At 44.0% G+C, this 17,805-nt stretch overlaps 1 protein-coding gene across 1 annotated transcript in view; it reads left to right on the plus strand.

The window, feature by feature from the left end:
- Positions 1–17,805, plus strand: part of LOC109296410 (tyrosine 3-monooxygenase-like) — a 64,335-nt gene that overhangs the window by 44,652 nt on the left and 1,878 nt on the right. Inside the window, exons 7-10 of the mRNA XM_019515824.1 lie at positions 1,848–1,917; positions 3,597–3,653; positions 8,582–8,677; positions 17,515–17,648. Of these exons, the coding sequence (XP_019371369.1) occupies positions 1,848–1,917; positions 3,597–3,653; positions 8,582–8,677; positions 17,515–17,648 (357 nt within the window). The remainder of the gene's footprint in view (positions 1–1,847; positions 1,918–3,596; positions 3,654–8,581; positions 8,678–17,514; positions 17,649–17,805) is intronic.

Genomic DNA, 17,805 nt, shown 5'->3' on the forward strand with positions numbered 1-17,805 from the left:
CCCCTTGGGTCACCTGGAGGGGGATAAAAGGGGCAGTGCTGCTGACTCAGGGAAGACAGTGAGGAACCATAAGGAAGGAGACTCAAAGAGCTGGCAAGAGCCAGCCAGGTGGGAGCAGTTGCCCCAGAAAAGCCTGAAGGAGTAGGACCTGCAGGCACCAGTTGGACCCTCAGCAGCGTGGCATGCGGCCGGCAGGAGAGGCTCCCCGCTGGGCTCCAGGATCCCCTGGGAGAGGCTGTGGCCAGCAGGAGAGGCTCCCCAGCTCCAGCAAGGATCTGAGCAGCGACCTGAGGGGTTCCCAGTTCTGCTTCCAGCTCCTCCAATCAGAGGCTGGGCAGCTCAATGTGAGGCCAGGGCTGTAGGAAGATCAAGACCCCTTGCAAGTAGGCATGGCTACAGCATTGGTGGCTGTGTGGTAGAGTGTTTTTACCTACCACGTGGGAGATCTGAGTTCAAGTCCCAGCTGCGGTGACTTGGGGTGAGTGAGCTAACAGGGAGAAATTCTTCTTGCAGTGGAAAGGGGCCATTGTGTTTTTCCCCCTTTCTCTCCCTTCAAGTACCTAGGCCCTATATTCCTTGTCATTTGACATTTTGTATTTTGTGCCTTTTATATTTCACCAACCAGTATTGTTTGTTCTGCTGTTTGTGTTTTACATTTTGGTTAACCCTGTCTCTTGTCAACTGGATGACTATGTCTATGATTGTTAAGTGTCTAACCTTTGTTAAATCCTTCCCCCTTGGGGCACTGTAGTGTCCCCTATACCCCCTGGTTTATATTGGTTATATTCCCAGTATTGTTCTCTCATTAAAAGGTACATGGTTAAGTCCCCATTGTTGATCTGGCTCTGCTCTATAGGGGGAGGAGAGTCCCTACACCTCCCACAGCACTTATGCACCTGCTTTGATCCCTTCAATTGGAGAGGGGGTACCTCTTGGGGAACTGCCTGGGTTACAATGGAAAATTACAAGGCTTTGGTAGTTGGTTTTGTTCTGCATCAGGGCAAAATGGGGACCTTTCAAAAGTGCTTGAAAAAGTGACTCCACCCTTATCCTACATTAGCCCATTCATTAGGACAGTCATCTGGGATGTGGGAGCTCCATGAAATGACCTGGCTCTGTCTGATGCAAAATATGGGTTTGAAACTTGGTCTCTTATCCCATATAGCTGCCAAATTTATTGGCTATGCTGGGGTGGACATTTTGTTTTGGAGTTTCTGTTTAGAGATCGTTTTGTTGAACTTGAACATCACAGGTTCAATGATAAGACTTCTAATGTAGTTCTAACTAAAGTCAGTGGGATTTGGGGCCACTCATATTTTACTTTTATTATATGTGCTCAGAACTTGGCATGGTGACTGCTGAGAGGCTGCACAGGTGAAGCATATTTTGAGGAGAGAGATAAATGTAGAGAGGGAAGTGTGGTAGCACCCTGTAAGATAGAAGGAGCTCCAAACTGCATGGGAGGAGTCATAGAGGGGGAAGGCACTGATACAAAAGATGAAGAGCGAGAAGACAGAGAAGAGATGGGCTGGTGGGAATCTCAGAAGAGCACACGCAGCAGGAACTGGGGTAGCAGGAAATGAGAGCAGTTGTAGGCCCAGAACAACAATTAGTACAGCGAGCCATTATGCATGTCTCCAGCACAGTCTCCAGCACAGTTTACTAGATTTACGCCAGCTGAAAATCTTCCCCACAGATTTTTTCATTTTTTAAGACAGTGTGTAAATTTTATGTGCAGATGGAGTGGGGAGAGATTAGCAGTGAAAGAGCAGATAAGTCATGCTTGGAATTGCTCTGTAGGATAAAACTATTCTTTTTTTAAATGATAAAAATGACTTTTCTTCCAGTGACTGCTGCCATGAGTTGTTGGGTCATGTTCCCATGTTAGCTGACAAAGAATTTGCCCAGTTCTCTCAGGTAAGAAATGCTTTCTGCTAACGGCTTTGGACTGAAGAGTGCAGAAATTCTAGTAGCAATGAGTGCCCCAAAGAACTGTGCACCTGAGACATGTACTGAATAGACACTTCTGGGGCCCTTCATATGTCACGAAAACCAATACCGCTAAGGCTTCACTAACAGCTGCCATTATAATCTAGGCTGAGCCTATTCCTGTATCTACCAGACTTGGACTGTGATTAATTATGGAGAAACTCTCTCTATAGTACTAGACATACTACAAATAAAAGAATATTTTAAAAATGTAGGAAAACGACTATATAGTCATTTCAGAGTCACCAGCTGTTGTTGTTTTCCCTGCTCAGAACATAGGATCACAAAGGCTCATGGTGATTTAACTGGATGACATCAAGTGCTTTTATGGTTGAATTCGTTTCATGGAAACTCTTTTATATTTTATCCATCATGAGAAAATTAATGGTAAAGTCACCCCACTTTTGTTTGTTTGTTACTATGACACAGTATCCAGGGCTTGCACCAAGAAGCAGCTTTAGGGAATACCCATCCTTAAAAAGATGCAATTAGCTTAATAGGGAATATACAAGGGAGGAAGCAGAGTTTTCCTGGTGAACCTCTGGTGCTGAGAAATGGCAGTAATCTTTTGAAGTACCAGTGGGTCTAAGTCCAGCCCCCAGTCAAATTAGTGGGAGGCAGACCTATAATTCCCATTTATATGGCAGCACTACAATGTAACTTGTATAATAAGCAATTCCAGAGATGCCTTCGCCCAGCTTACCAAGGTAAATGAGTCATCAAGGGAACTTCATTATCCCTAGGAGTTCTGCCTGTAGGGCATGTCTGACTAGAAGGTTTTTACTCCATGACTAACACAGGTTTCTTGGTCCAACTCTGCTCCTCTGTCTCTTTAATTAATACAAGGCAATTTAGTTTTCAGAGTTACCTAATTAATACAAGGCAGAATAAGCTAGCCTCTTGAAACTCGAATCAGGTTGTTTCATGCTTATAGCCAAGTTTCTGCTGCTGAGAGGATGGCAGTTGTCTTAGCCAGTGCATTCATTTCCACCTGTAACAAGCTACTGGATTCTTTTCTGTACAGTTAGGGATGGAGTTGGAGAATCTGAGAGTGAAGTATCAGGAACAGGAAGATGGGAGCCAGCTCACTGCGGGAAATGGAAGAATAGTATGAGGCAGGAACAGAAGCAGAAGACAGGCAAGTTTTGGGGAAGGCAGAGGGGGCAGACAAAGGAGAAGTGATTGGAAAGGTAGGGGTGAGTAGGTGGGGGGTGGAATTGGCTTGGGATCTAGAAAAGGGCTGGCAGATGGGAAATAGATGATTCGTGCGCTGCCTAATCATTTAGTGGGAGCATCCTGGACATGCTCTAGTCCAGCTGGATACATTCTGTCCTAGTCACAAGGTTTCTCATTCTTTAGTGAGAGGGCATGTGCAAGGGTCAACAACAGGCCAAGAACTGGTCAAAATTATGCCAAGAATGATGTTGGATTAAGCACTGTTGGGGATCCACAAATGGTAGGCCTTCTGGAAGCCATGGAAGGACATGTTTATTGCAAAAACAAGAAGGGCTAATTCACATTGGAAATGTGGCAAGTCTTCTCCCTTCCACCCTACATTCTTTCTGGCTAACCAATAACACACCTGTGATATTACTTTCTTGCTTTAGGATATTGGACTGGCTTCTCTTGGGTCATTGGATGCTGATATTGAAAAACTGTCAACAGTAAGTATAAGCTACATTTTAATATCCGTGCTAAAATGCCAGCGGCCTGATTTCCAAAAAGTTCTGAGTACCTGCCCTTTGAAGATCTGCCCTCCCTTTCACACTTCTTTAGGTGGGCACCCAAAATGGAAGCAGCCAAAATATTTTCTCTTAACTTTGTCTAATTCAGATTGCAGTAGTGCATGTGCTGAAATCCATATCTTTCTAGGACAGAAGAAAAACACATACTGAACTTCAAGCAAGTGCTTAAATATTTCCCTGAACAGGAGGAATGTATTCCTGTCCCAGGGTCTTCATGCAGTTTGAGCTACAGGGAAGTTACCAACTGATGTCATAGTCACATAACTCCAGCAATCAGGCTAGATACTTGCATCCTAATATTAAGAGAAACCACTACTAGAAGAAAGAATTGAATTTTGTATAAGCAAAATTAAGGTGCTAGATTATCCATGCATTCATGGGAGTCACAAAACATGAACACTATTAAAAGCAGTTGCAGGGCATCTGCTGCTATTTAGAAAGTGTGGCCTAGTATATCAGGCCTGGTCTAGGATTTCAGAGATTTGGGTTCTAGTTTTAGTACTACCACTTGCTTGTAAGGTGACCTGAAGCATCCTTGTGCCTCTGTTTTACTTTATCTGTAAAAGTAAGGATAGTAGTGATTAGGGCTGTGTGAAGCTTTGGTCCCTGGTTTGATTTGGTGGAGATTTGACCCGATTCGGTGGCTGAATCGCTAAATCTGAATAGAATCAGAGGACCCTTTAATCTCTCTGAATCAAATTGGAAAGATTAGGTAATTTGGACATAGACACAGCTTTAAATGTTTTTTCTACATACTTCAAGATACAGGCAGCTCATGGATGCTGGGGCACATGAAGTGTCCCACAGAAGCGCGAGGGTGGGGGGTGGTTCCCCAGTGCGCTCAGCAGCAGACCCAGAAGTGGACCAGAAGCACACCTGGTCCACTGGTGAGTGCACTGGAGGGCCCCCCCTGCCCCCCTGGCTTGGTGACTGGTGCCTCCTGGGTCGAGGGGGGGGGCACCTGGAGTCCCCCGTAGCTGATTGCCAAGCCAGGGGGATGCGGGGGGTGGGGGGGAACGGGACCCTGTGCACTCCTCAGTGGACCTGGAAGTGGACTGGAAGTACTTTCAGTCCACATCTGGGTTCACTGCTGATCACATGGAGGGCTCCCCACACTCCTGTGGGATGCTCCATGCGCCCCAGCATTGCAGTGTTCACAAGCTGCACTGGTACCTCAAGGTATGTAGAAAAAATATTTAAAGCTGTGTCTGTTTCTGAATCGCTGATTCTCCAAATCAGTTTCAAGTCTTCAGATTCAGATTTGGCTGAATCAAATTGGGGACAGTGATCTGAAACAACAGATCAAGTCACTGTCCCTAATTTGGGCTGAATCTGAATCTGAATCCAATAGGGTCCGCTTCACACACCCCTAGATACCTCTTCTGTCAAGCATGGTGAGGCCTATTGATTAAGAGTGCTGTGTAAAAACTAGGTCTTAACAGCGGGCTGGTACTAAGACTACGCAAGTTATCTAGGACATCGCAGGGCCAAATCCTGAGCTGGAGTAATTCAGCATAGCTCCCCTGAAGTCTGAATTGCTTTGCATCAGCTGAGGATCCATCCCCTGAGGACTGAATGCACCAGTCATTAGGGAATTGACTACCAAATTTAATCTACAATAAAGAGACGCAGCTGGCCTACAGACTACCCCATCTTATCTAACCACAATTGTGTTAAGTAGTCTGGGGCCCATGTAGTAGAAAGTACAATACAATACAGCCATCTGCAACCCAAGAGTGGCATTTTTCCCCCTTTAAACTGTTTAACCAGTAGGTTGTGGTATTTATGCACAGTTGAAGATTCCATTTGACACATAATCCAGCACCTGTAGACAACTGCATACATATCTGAACACAACACCAGAGACAGACCCCTATATGTTTTAGCGCCTGTATCTGTGTGGTTAGACCACTCATTTAGGAAAGTAGAAAGCCACTTTTTAGCCCAATTGTTACTTACACAGATGTTAGAGTCCATTTCTACCTGTGAAGCTATGGCTGTTCCTTCTGGCCATGGATACTATGTGGAGAAGGATTTCCTGATTAGGTATATAACTGCAAGCTTCCATTAATGTGACTGGAGAAAAAGAGCATGATTAGCTACCATAGGAGGTATGTTCACCCACCTTTTAGCTCTGTAGCCCAGGCAGAAGGAAAGTGAGGTCCTAAGGCTCACCCTTACCCACGGAGCTTTTGAACTTGCACTTCCCAGCAAAGTGTTCTTACTACCAGGTAAGGCCAATGCCCAGTACCATCCAGCTGTTCTCTTGAAGTTGGGAAGATACATGGCTGTAGGAGGCAAGTATAGTATCATAAAAAATTAGGGTTGAAAGGGACAGCAGGAGGTAGTCTAGTCCAACCCCCTGCTCAAAGCAGGACCGGGCCCACTAGATTATCCCAGGCAAGGCTTTTTCTAGTTGGGTCTTAAAAACCTCCAAGGCTGGAGATTCCTCAACATCTCTGGGGAAACACATTCCAGTGCTTTACTACCCTCCTAGTAGAAAAAGTTCATCCTAAAACACGTGAAAGGGAGCAGGGCTCAGTGAGATAGACACTGTCCTGGAAGGAAGGATGCCCTATATTCTAGCCCCTACCTCAAGGTCTTTTTTGCCTCTTGCAGAATAACATGAAGAGATAGCAGTAGGACAGCGTCTGCCCCACTAGCAGTAGGGAAAGCAGCCAGAGTGTCTTCCCTTCCAAGGCACTTATGCAGCTACATTTGGATGCATTAGTACATGTAGATACGTAAAGATGAAATATGATTTGTCCCTGTAATAAGGTTACGGTCTCAGGGGCGGCTGTTGTCCCCTGGTGGCTCTGTGACAGTGCCTGCTCTGCCCCTAAAGCACCATCCCATCTTGCCTGCTATGCCTTGATAGAAATAGTCATAGATAGGGAGGCTGCCCACAGACCTTAGCATAGCTCCGGTTCCACTGAACCTATGCTAGGGTCCGCAGCACCCTAGTGGTCATCAGTAGTCCTCATGCCCCTTGCTGGACCTTACTTAGTAGCTGTGCCACTGGAGGGTACCTCAAGCCTTACGGGCTAATTGCTTGGCTTCAAATCTTCCCCTGCACCGTGCCCCATGCCTTGTGGGTGTTATAGTCATCACTGTTGAGGCTTTGGTTTCCCTGGCCTCCACCCCTTCAGTCTGGCTAGGCCTTCTAGCCCAGGCCCACTGCATTGGACCTGGCTCTGGGGCCCTAGCTCATGTTTGTTTCTTCCATCACCATCCCCTGGTCCCCGTGTGCCGGGCCCCTGCCTCACACTATGCCTACTCTAGGCTCAATACTCACCAGAGCCTTGAGCCTGCCCCTGGCTGGGCTTAAGGCAGTTGCGTGCCCCTTGGGCACTAATGGGACCTCCATAAACCTCCCCTACACTCCCAACTTAACTGCCAGTTTAAACACAATGTAAACATAAGCTCCTGGGCTACAACATAATATAAAGGAGTAAGAGCCCCCTGTCCCTTTAAGAATGTAAGCCTTCACTCACTAATACAGCATCCTAGGCTCCTTGTGAGCTCCCCAAGCCCCCACTGTTCCTGCAGGCAGTAAGCCCAGCACCCCTGGGTGGCTCTCCTGGACAGGGGCTCCTTCCCTAGCAGCTGCCAGGGAGAAACTCCCTTGCCAGCCCCAACCTTGGGCTTATATGTTCCCAGGACACTGCCTACATCCATCAGCTGAATGCCTGTAGGTGCCTGCCATTTACCCCATTAGCCTATTGCCCTGATGCCCTGCAGTTTTTCTTAGCCTGCTATGCTCCCTGGCTGAGCTGCTCTTATCTTAAAGTAACAGGAAGCTCCAGGCTGTCTGTGTACAGTCCCTAATAATGTTGCCATGCGATTTTTAGTAAAACAATCTCTAAAATACCCTTTAGTTCACCCAGTTCTTAAGGTTCATCTGTCCATTTCTACACAACTGGGTGTGACCATGACAGATTGAAAACTGTCAGCAGGCATGCCTGACCTGCCCACATTGCCCCATACACTACATTGGATTACACTACAGATATTAGGGTCAAGAAAAACCAAACTAACCTGGCATTCTAGAAGTGACACATAGGGAAACCTTTGGAAAAAAGTTTGGCTTGTTCTTTCCCTGCATAGGTCCTGTCGCCTCCTTGCCCTCCAGCTTATTGGGAGAAGGTGCTGAGTGCACAGACTCTGCCTTCTATGCCTGCCTTCTCCCCCTGCACCTTTAGAGGGAAGAGATAGCAAAGGGTTGTGGGGCAAGGTTACAAACCTGTCTGTAATGTATCAACAGTTTCAACTGGCAAGGTCAACCAACTGATACCTCTGCTTGTTTTCTGCAGCAACAAGATAAAGATGAATCTGGCTTCATTTTTAAGTGAATGTCACTGTTAAAGCAGGAACGATTTAAACATTCTGCTAATAATGCCATCTAGAGAAGTGCAGTAGAGATATTTATAATTTATGGCCTGAGCTAGCATGTGGTCTGCATGGGTTTTCATTATACCTTTATGGGGACTCCTCCAGCTCTATGGATCTATTGACTAAGATGCAACTGAGAGCTAACATGGCTCGATGTAATTTGTAACATCTTACAAAGCAAGGTGAGTTGGGAGCAGACATACAGTAAAAGAATAATGTCCAGTTTCCCTATAGTATGGACAGAGTGACTTCACGTTTGAATAATGTAGTTTAAATAAGGATGTGGATATCTTCTGAAAATATATGCACTTGTTTAAAAAAATAGCAAGAAATTAAGAAAAGTGTAATAAAGGGGAAAAAAAACAAAAGAGCGACAGGGCAACAAGAAAGTTACAATAAAGGGAAATGATTGCTTATGGAGATGGTGGTTTTCACTAAATGTTCTTTCTCATCAGCTCTATTGGTTTACTATTGAGTTTGGGCTCTGCAAACAAAATGGATCCATCAAAGCTTATGGGGCAGGACTCCTTTCATCTTATGGGGAGCTTAAAGTAAGTAAAATATATATTTTTTTTATTTATTTCTATAGTCCATTTTCTAAACTTTTGTGGAAAAAAATCGTAATTATTCCTGACATCAAATATCATGAGGATATTTCTAAAACCACCTGAGTGTCATGTTCAAAAGCTTTCCTTTTTCACTCTTCACTCCTAAGGGAAGAGTGGATATTCCTTTTTCTCCTGCAATGGACACTACAATATGGATAGAAATATTGCTGAGTTGTGCCTGTCTTCAAATTAAATAGTTAACATAGCTCTGAAGACTAACCATACTTGCTTGCAGTTATACTGCCTTTATTAAACCTTTACTTGTAGAAACTTGGCTTTCCCCTGCTTTAAACTAGTGTAGTTGTCCCTGCTACTCACTAGAGGGCAGTATTAAACCTATAAAAATTTTGCACGTTTTTGTCAATGAATAATACCCTGAATTTTCACATGATTCACATAAACTGAATGTCAGAAAGTTGTAATATCACTGAAGGTGGCAAAGATGAATTTTTAAGAATTATAAATTCCAAAATATTCTTTAAAACTGATTCTAGCCTGGAACCTCTCTCATTTTGTACGAAAACACACACCAGTTATCTAAATATAGTGCAGTGTATTAATGTAGGAGGAAGAGAAACCAAACCCTTGTTGGAGGTATAAAGTATCCTCTTGCCTAGGTCCATTATCTGATAGTAAAGCAGCCATTTACTTCTTGATTTGGTGAAACACTTATTTGCCTACTTAGTTTTAAGCACATGAGTAGTCTCGTTGAAGTCAGTTGAACTACTCAGATACTTAAATATGTTCTTTTGTGTTTTACTGGGTTGGAGCCTTAGTAAATGCCAAAGGTAACATTGCATTCTCTTAAAGCATCGCTATAAGCCAAAACTTTTCATGGAAAATTTTAACATTAGACAAGTAGGGGGATATATTCTAGTACAGAACTGTGAGAGACCATGAATGCAGCCTGTGTGACTATAGCTAGAAGGTGTTTGTATTGCTACCTCATTCATAAACATTGCACAAACCTCCCCAAAATTCATTGATGGGGCGTTGCAGCACTCCAGGTGAGAGTATGGGGAAGGCAAGCTGCCAGCTATATGAAGACACTTGCAAGGTTTTTTAAAGAGCTGCCAACTCGATAGGAATCAGATGTTATCTGCATTTTAGCTCCCAGTGAGACTTCTGGCACTGGTTTGCTCAAAACACGTGCACATTGAATAACAGGTTTGGTGTGCCCATTGAATGGTGCATGCTTTCAGGAGCTTTCCCTTGTCTAAGGTTGGAGATCCTTGCTGATTAACACTGGGTGTGTCTACACAAGATGCTAAATGCACAGTAGATTAATTCTCCTGAGCATTAGTGCAACCAGCAAAAACTGTGCTAACGCACAGTAGAATTAGTCTACTGAGCATTAACATCACAAAAAAGCATGCACCAGCACTACTGCACAGTAGTGCTAATTAAAGCACATTAAGTTAGTACCTGTAATTAGAAATACTAAACTTAATGTGCCCTAATTATGGTGCATTAAAGAATGTGTAGATGGGCCCACTAATATGTAAACCTGTGTTACAATAAGGTACTGTGCTCGCTCTGTTGATGCTTGTGTCAGAGGTGTAATTGGGCAGTACCATGTCTTGGGCAGTGGCAACTTTGGTTGTATAGGCATCAGCTGGAGGTTTGCTGCTGCAGGGGAGAAAGTCACCTTTTTTTTGCCACTGACATGTGTTGAGCAGCTAAAAAATCACCAGCAAAATAGCAGGTGACATCTCCTTTCCTCAGTAGTGAACTTTCAGCTGCTCTTACACGATATGCTGCTTTTGCCACTCTATTCCTCCACACTGCTGGCACCAGAGCCACAGCAGGGAAGGTACAGGGTTCAGATGGAGGAGAGGTGGGGCTAGGAGGATGAGGCAGTCCCCTCCGCTCAATTCTGTCTCTCTGCTTAGGCATGCCCTACTTGCCCACCCATCCTTACACTACTAATGACTGTTTTAAAAGCTTTATAACAGCAGTACATGAATCATCTATATAACATTGAACTTTCTGTCTTTGAAACAATAGACCAGTGGGCATCTTCTTACATTAAGCTTCAATATCATATGTTTGGTTTCGACTTATATCTGTTCTAGGAGAGAGACAGTGAGATTTTAATATTTTTAAAGGTTCCTTTTTCATGTGTGTCTACATAATCAACAGTTATGAAGATTATACTGGATATAATTTATTTTTAAAAAAACAAGCAGGTCCATGATCAAAACTTGGACTGGAACAAGAGTAAGTATTTGTTTTGCCTGCTTGCCCATCTGAATACTTGCTATCTTTAAATCAAATTTATTTGGATGTTAAGCACAATAATAAAGGATAATGGCCCTCTTGTTTCCAGATATTTATGTTTTGAGGCACCTAGGCCAAAGTTCAAAAACTCAGCAAAGGTTAACTAGTACTTCTACAGTGTGGCCTCTAGGGATTTCGACAAAGCTTTAAATTTCTTTTAAGAAATAAATCACAATAGAGATTCCAGTTACAGTCCAAGGCTAGGTCTGTGTGCAAGAGAAATGGAGTTAATGTATGGCCTTTGTTGTAAAGGCCAGAATTATATCTGCTGTTTAACTGAATGTAGAAAGCAAGGCATCATGCAAACTGTGGAATCAGATATCGCCTCCTCCTCTGCCAGGTTGTTGAATTTTGAATCTGTTGAAGGTATATGCTAAAGACAAACATTAGTTTCCAGCACCTGGATCTGAGCATACCAGAATCTGTGTTTTCTCCATCTTTCAAGTTCTGGATTAAAGCCCCCTTAGTGGTAGACAAACATCTGAAGCAGGAATGGGTGGGAAGGCATACTCCTTGGCAGCACTTTCAAGAGAACTGGGAAAGTGGCCTACAGACATATCCAATATGGCAAAGTGGATCACCCAAACTCTTAAATAGTAATAGTACCCAAATAGAACACCAGAATGAAATGGTTTCCATTCCTACCTGAGGGTATTTCGGGAGAGTAAGTTCATCATCGTGATTGAAAAATACCAAAATGATAGACAGCAAAGGACTTGTAAAGGTGTGACAGACTAAAGCAGTGCTGCTCAGTCTTTGGGTCTTACAGGCCAGAAGGGTAGTATGGGGCTTACCCATGGGCTAGATTGGGCCCCTTGCTGCCCCTATGTGCTGAGATCAGGCCCTGAAGCCCCAAGCTACCCCTGCCTGGCCCTGTGCACTGGAGTGGGGCCCTACACCACCCTGCGCACCTGATTCAGTATGCAGGGCCATGCTCTGTGGCTTGTGGGGCTCCCCACAAGTCCAGAAATTTGGCAGCATTATTTCTTACCATATTTTCAGATCTGTGGTGATCCCTGCAGGCTGGATAACCTAGTGTTAGGGATCATATCTGAACTTCAGGCCAGGAGCTGAGCATCCATGGATTAAAGGATAGTTGCAGAAACATCAATCTGTTTCCACAAACTCAAGACCACTGAGGTGTCACTGGAGCCTGGATCACTATCAGACAGTTGCTGAATAGTGATGCTTTGCCTTTGTGTCTGTTCCCAATCATTATTTCTGGTAGAATTATTTCATATTAAAATTATGAGGTCTGGTTAATGTGCTGGTTTGACTCGCATTTGGTTACCCTAAAGGGTAAATGACAACTAGTCTTATGCATATTCAACTGGTTAACGTGAGGGATTTTTAACAGCCAAAAAAAAACCCGATGACTTACTTCAATTGAACCATTTTATTTTTTTTTACACATATTTTTATAGATCACTTATTATCAGCAGTATTTAGGTCAGTGAACCCAAGCTTTTCACCCTGTGAGCTGGATGGGTGTTTTTTGGTCCATCTTAAGGCTAGATCTGTCTGGGGTGGGGGGTAAGGGGAAAAGGGGTGGGGGCTGGCCCTGATCTGGCTGCACAGAGGAACAGGTGTAGCTCAGATGAGGTTTAGGAAGGTCCTTTGCTATTGGAAAAACAGGCCACAGTCTGAGTGACTCCCAAGAAAGTTCTGTCTCCCCCACAGATGAATTTCTTTTGATTATGAAAAATTTGAATCTTTCCGATGTACAGATTTGTCCACCATTCATTCCAGGGTTACAGCTCCCCTGGGCACAGGCTGTGGAAAGCTTTAAATATGAAAACTGAGATCTCAGCATGTTACCACAGAAGGGCAGGACTGATGTGCTCATGGTAACTCGTATTGCTGAGGAGACATACTGGAGTGTTACATGCTTGCAGTTTTGTAAGTCTAGTGGAGTCACCCCCAAGTATTATATATTGCTATAATCCAGTTCAGAGGTAATGATGAGGTATGACTAACTGAGGTCAAGTCACTGGCTGGCCAGATGAGATGGGGATTCCTAAAATGGAGACGATAACCTATAATACCACCATATGAATCCCTGTCAACAAGAAATACAAGAACACTCCTAAATTATCAACTGATATGACTAATTGCAGGCATAGTCTTTCAACTAGAGACACCTACAGTACAGCTGTGGACACTTCCAGAATGTTTTCCACCTACCTCATCTCTGTCTTGCTCAAGTACAGCTTCATCCAACTGCTTTTCACTCAAGATCTGATTCCTTCCAAGTTCTGGGTCATTGTGGTGGGAGTGATTGGGTCATAGGTGATGAAGGATAAGGAGAGCTGTATGTCATCTGCCTCTTGCTGGTACTTGAGTCTTTATCACTGGACTCACTCACCTAGTGGTAGCATGCAGATGTTCAAAAAGAGCAGAGAACCATGTTTGACTTGAAGCTTAGCAGGTGAGGTGAGTGACTACTGGCCAACTTTGCTTCCTTGAACTGTATGAATAATCCCAAAACAACTTTTAGCTTTCCATTATACTGTATCTGTCAGCTGTTTTGCATTACATAAAATGCTCCTCATGTTAACACTTAGGCTGGACTCTGTCCTACAACATGTAACACCTTGTACTGTACTTTTGGCAGTATTCAGTGATACATATCCTTCCTCTGCAGCACAGCAAGCCCTTCATTTCTCTGCACTCTTCCAGGCCATCAGTTTTTCAGCAGAACTTCCCACTGAAATCAGGGATAAGTTACGCCTAAATACTGATGGCAGAGTATGGTCGTATGGCTTGCAAGCTCCTCAAGCTCTTCCATATTGTTTCACAAAGCTTATAATTCCCACAGCCGTATGCTTCAGTATTACTAACACGCACATTTTAGACTTCATAAGTATTCTCAGATGTGTATCTTTATATTGTGCAGTGCAAATGATAGAATTGGGAAGAGCAAAGTCTACTCAAATTTTGTAATTTCTTTGGTCAAAATATTAGGCAAGGTCTGCAGTACTTCCATAGCAACCTGGCCTGCAAGTTAGGGTGAGATTCAAATTATTCAGAATTCAGATAAGGTTCTAAAGGGAAGCTTAATGAAACTTTTGTATTTCTCAAGTCAGCAACTTGAACTGAATATCTCATTCAGTGTCATTGGCTCTTGCAATTTTATCATTGTGTGGGACTGTCAAAATATGTGGTGTTTGTCTTAAAGCCCCAGCTCATAGATTTAGGAGAATCTCTACTTTCATTTAAAAATGTATATTTATGTTGCAATCGAACAGAATGATTGCTGTCTGTATTGACATATCCAAGATAGCATTAAGGTAACTAGCTTAGGCCTCAGTAGCAATCAAGTTATGGCAACCCGGGTTTCCACACAGCCTGCAAAAGCACTCCTCACTGCCTGGAGTACATAACCAGTGACCAATGCTGAGGCAGCTGCTGCAGTGCTGCGTAGGTACTTGAGCCAGGTAATTTAAAACCAGCTCAGGCATGTCAACATGCTACAGTCACATCGTTGTCCTGCAGAGGAGGCAGGCTGTTTGCAACTCTTGTGACTGACTGCAGAGAAAAGTGTGAAAATATAATCTGACTAGGCCCTAAAAGTTCAAAGATGATAAAACAAATATGTGGTTTTTAAAAAATATATTATTATCGAGGGGTGAAGGGGGGAGGCTAACCCACGGCTTTTGAGCACTTGAAGCTGGGAATGCCGCAAAAGATCAGAGACTCTCTTGAGAGATTTGCAGCACTTTGGGTGCCAGTTGCATAACCAGGGCAAGCATTAGGGGTGTGCAAAGAGGGCCCTATTTGATTCAGATTTGACCCGAATTGGAAACAGTGATTCAATTCGTTGATTGGGATCACTGTCCCCAATTCGATTCGGCTGAATCCAAATCTGAAGATTCAATACTGATTCAGAGAATCAGCAATTCAGACATAAACAGAGATTTAAAAGTTTTTTTTTCCTACGTACCTTGAGGTAGCAGGTGCAGCTCATGATTGCTGCAATGCTGGGGCACATGGGGAGTCCTACAGGAGTGCAGGGGGCCCTCCACATGCTCAGCAGCAAACCCAGAATTGGACCAGAAGTACTTCCAGTCCACTTCCAGGTCTGCCAGGGAGCGTGCTGCCCCCCCCGGCACCTCCCTAGCTCAGCAATCGGCTGCAGGGGGACCCCAGGTGCCCCCTCAGACCCAATAGGCACCAGTCCCCAAGCCAAGGAGATGCAGGGAGATGCAGGGAGGACCCAGAAGACATGTTTCTGGTCCACTTCTGGGTCTGTTGCCAAGTGCACTGGGGAGCCCCCTGCACTTCTGTGGGACACTCCATGCACCCCAGCATCACAGCATTCATGAGCTCCTGCTACCTAGAGGTATGTAGAAAAAAATATTTAAAGCTGTCTCTATGTCCAAATCTCTGAATCTTTCCGAATCTCTCTCAATCAATTTTGGAGGGGTCTGATTCGGAGAGATTAAGGGGTCCTCTGATTTGATTCAGATTTGGAGATTTGGCCACTGAATCAGGCTCAATCTCTGCCGAATCTAATCAGGGACCGAAGCTTTGTGCAGCCCTAGCAAGCATACCTTGGTATTTAGAAAGAAATTTTTGATCCTTATTTGGTAGGAGGCAAGTGACTCAAAACTGAATTCATAGCTCAAATATCAGAGAGAGTGCCGAACAGAGGGGCTCATGGTCAAGGTGATATCTTTTATTAACCCAACAAGATACAGTAAAATCCCTGTTATCCAGCATTCTACAAGCTAAAGTACTTTATTAACTGGAATTTCTGGCTGGCTGGACAGACCCAGGGCGGGAAAGTTCATACGTGGCGGCAGCTACCACCCACCACCCTGTGTTGTTGCCGCTCTGCATGTGGCCGCCACCCCCACCCCCCGCTCTACATTATCTGCCTCAGATAACCAGAATTTTTACATAACTGGCACCTGCATTCCCCACTCATGCTGGATAACAGGGATTTTACTGTATTTGCAAAAAAAAGTCTTTATTTGCAAGCTTTTGGGCACACTTGCCCTTCTTCAGGCGTAGAAAATGCAAAGATTGTAAAATTTATCCTAGGTGGAAATAAAAATTCATATTTCACAGGAGAGCTGAAGGTGTTGTAAGATGTCCTGGTTGGAAAAGTTCGTTTTGTGCCAATTAGCCTCAGATAAAAATTAGAGCCGCCCATTTAAATTTAAGACTCAAGAGAGTCTCTGATCATTTGTGGTATTGCCAGCTTCAGATGCTCAAAACTGTGGATTATTTATCTGTTTCCTGATAATATTCTGCTGACTGGAGAAGAGTCAAGATTTGCTGTGATTTCAGTGATGCTCAGGAGTTTCTTGCATTTTACTCTAGTGATATCCCAGAGCCAAGTGTTCTTCTAGTGACATGAGAAATTCATTAGGCTCTGTTGAAGTTCTTCCACCAAATGATATATTTCTGGGTTTCTATATTCACTGAGGCCAAGTTCTACCTTCAGTTACACAGGCAAATCTTACACTGACTTCCATGGGAATTGTGTACACATACCTTATGACTGAATTTGGCCCTCAGTGTTCAGTCTTTATTTTTGTTTAGTAAGCGAGTTTGTGGCTTGTGCTTAATTGCTATTATTTGCCCCAGAGTCCTTGCCGGTGGTGTAACTAGGGTGGGGCAATTGCCCTGATCATGATCACTCTGTTATGGTAGGAAGGGGGAGGGAGAACAGCTGCCACCAGCAGAGCCATGATCATGATCAGCCTGTTGCTGCTGCACCACAGGCAAGTCCCCACTGCCCCTGTGCCCCAGGGACCCAGCCGCATTGCTTTGCCGCTGGTCCCTGCTAATTATTACTCTGCATTTCATGTTTATGAAAGGGAGAGACTTGGTTTTGCTAAAAATGATGTGGCATTCTCTGCAATTCTGGCTGTTACCTTGCTCTTGTTCACTTCCCCTTCTTCAGTAGATTTGGCACTTTAGAGCCAGATTCTTTGATCCATGTTGCTCTACTTGAACTGATGAAGTGGTGCAAAAGGATTGGACAATAAGGAGGCACTAGATATCCTCTTGGGAACTATTGTCAGCTGGTATATGTGTTAGAGCAACCTTTAGGCTGCTGTATATTACTGCAGGGCTGGGCAGATAGGCAGGGAATGTGTTGACTCTCCCTCAGTGCAGCCAAAAATCTGTGCTTTGGTACATGCGATGTAAACTTCAGAGAAGGGGTAACTTGCAACAGTTTTCTTTTCTCGTCAGTGCACTATCCAGCACATATATCCATGAACTCCATTTAACTTCATCATTAACGTCCATAAATACAATTTTAAACGGTTTCAGACTCTGAATTTGTTTCTACAGAAGGGCTATAGTGCACCCATGTGACACCGCTTTAATGTACGAAGCACAGTTTATTAAAATAAACTTTAAACTATAATTGTAGTTTCCAGTAATTCATCGAGCCATCCCCAATAGATTCTAGATTCTTAATCAGTATATTTTTATTCATTTAATTCTACTTTTTATTTTTGCTGCTGTTGATTTTTCTACAGTATGCTTTATCAAACAAGCCTGAGTACAAGCCATTTGATCCAGAAGTGACTGCAGTTCACCCATATCAGGATCAGACCTTCCAGCCTGTCTACTTCATAGCAGAAAATTTTGAAGATGCCAAAGCCAAACTCCAGTGAGTATGGTGTTGCTGCAGTTTCTTCATTTACCCCAGGGGTTGGCAACCCAGCTCAGGTTTGAGGCAACTGGGCACTATGACCCAGCCACCTCTGCCACTTGTCCCTGCTGTCCAACTGTGGCACACCAGAGAGAACATTCCCCATCCGCCAAGG

The sequence above is a fragment of the Gavialis gangeticus genome, unplaced genomic scaffold (assembly GCF_001723915.1).
Source record: "Gavialis gangeticus isolate Ggan-Ray unplaced genomic scaffold, GavGan_comp1, whole genome shotgun sequence".
Classification (NCBI taxonomy): Eukaryota; Metazoa; Chordata; order Crocodylia; family Gavialidae; genus Gavialis; species Gavialis gangeticus.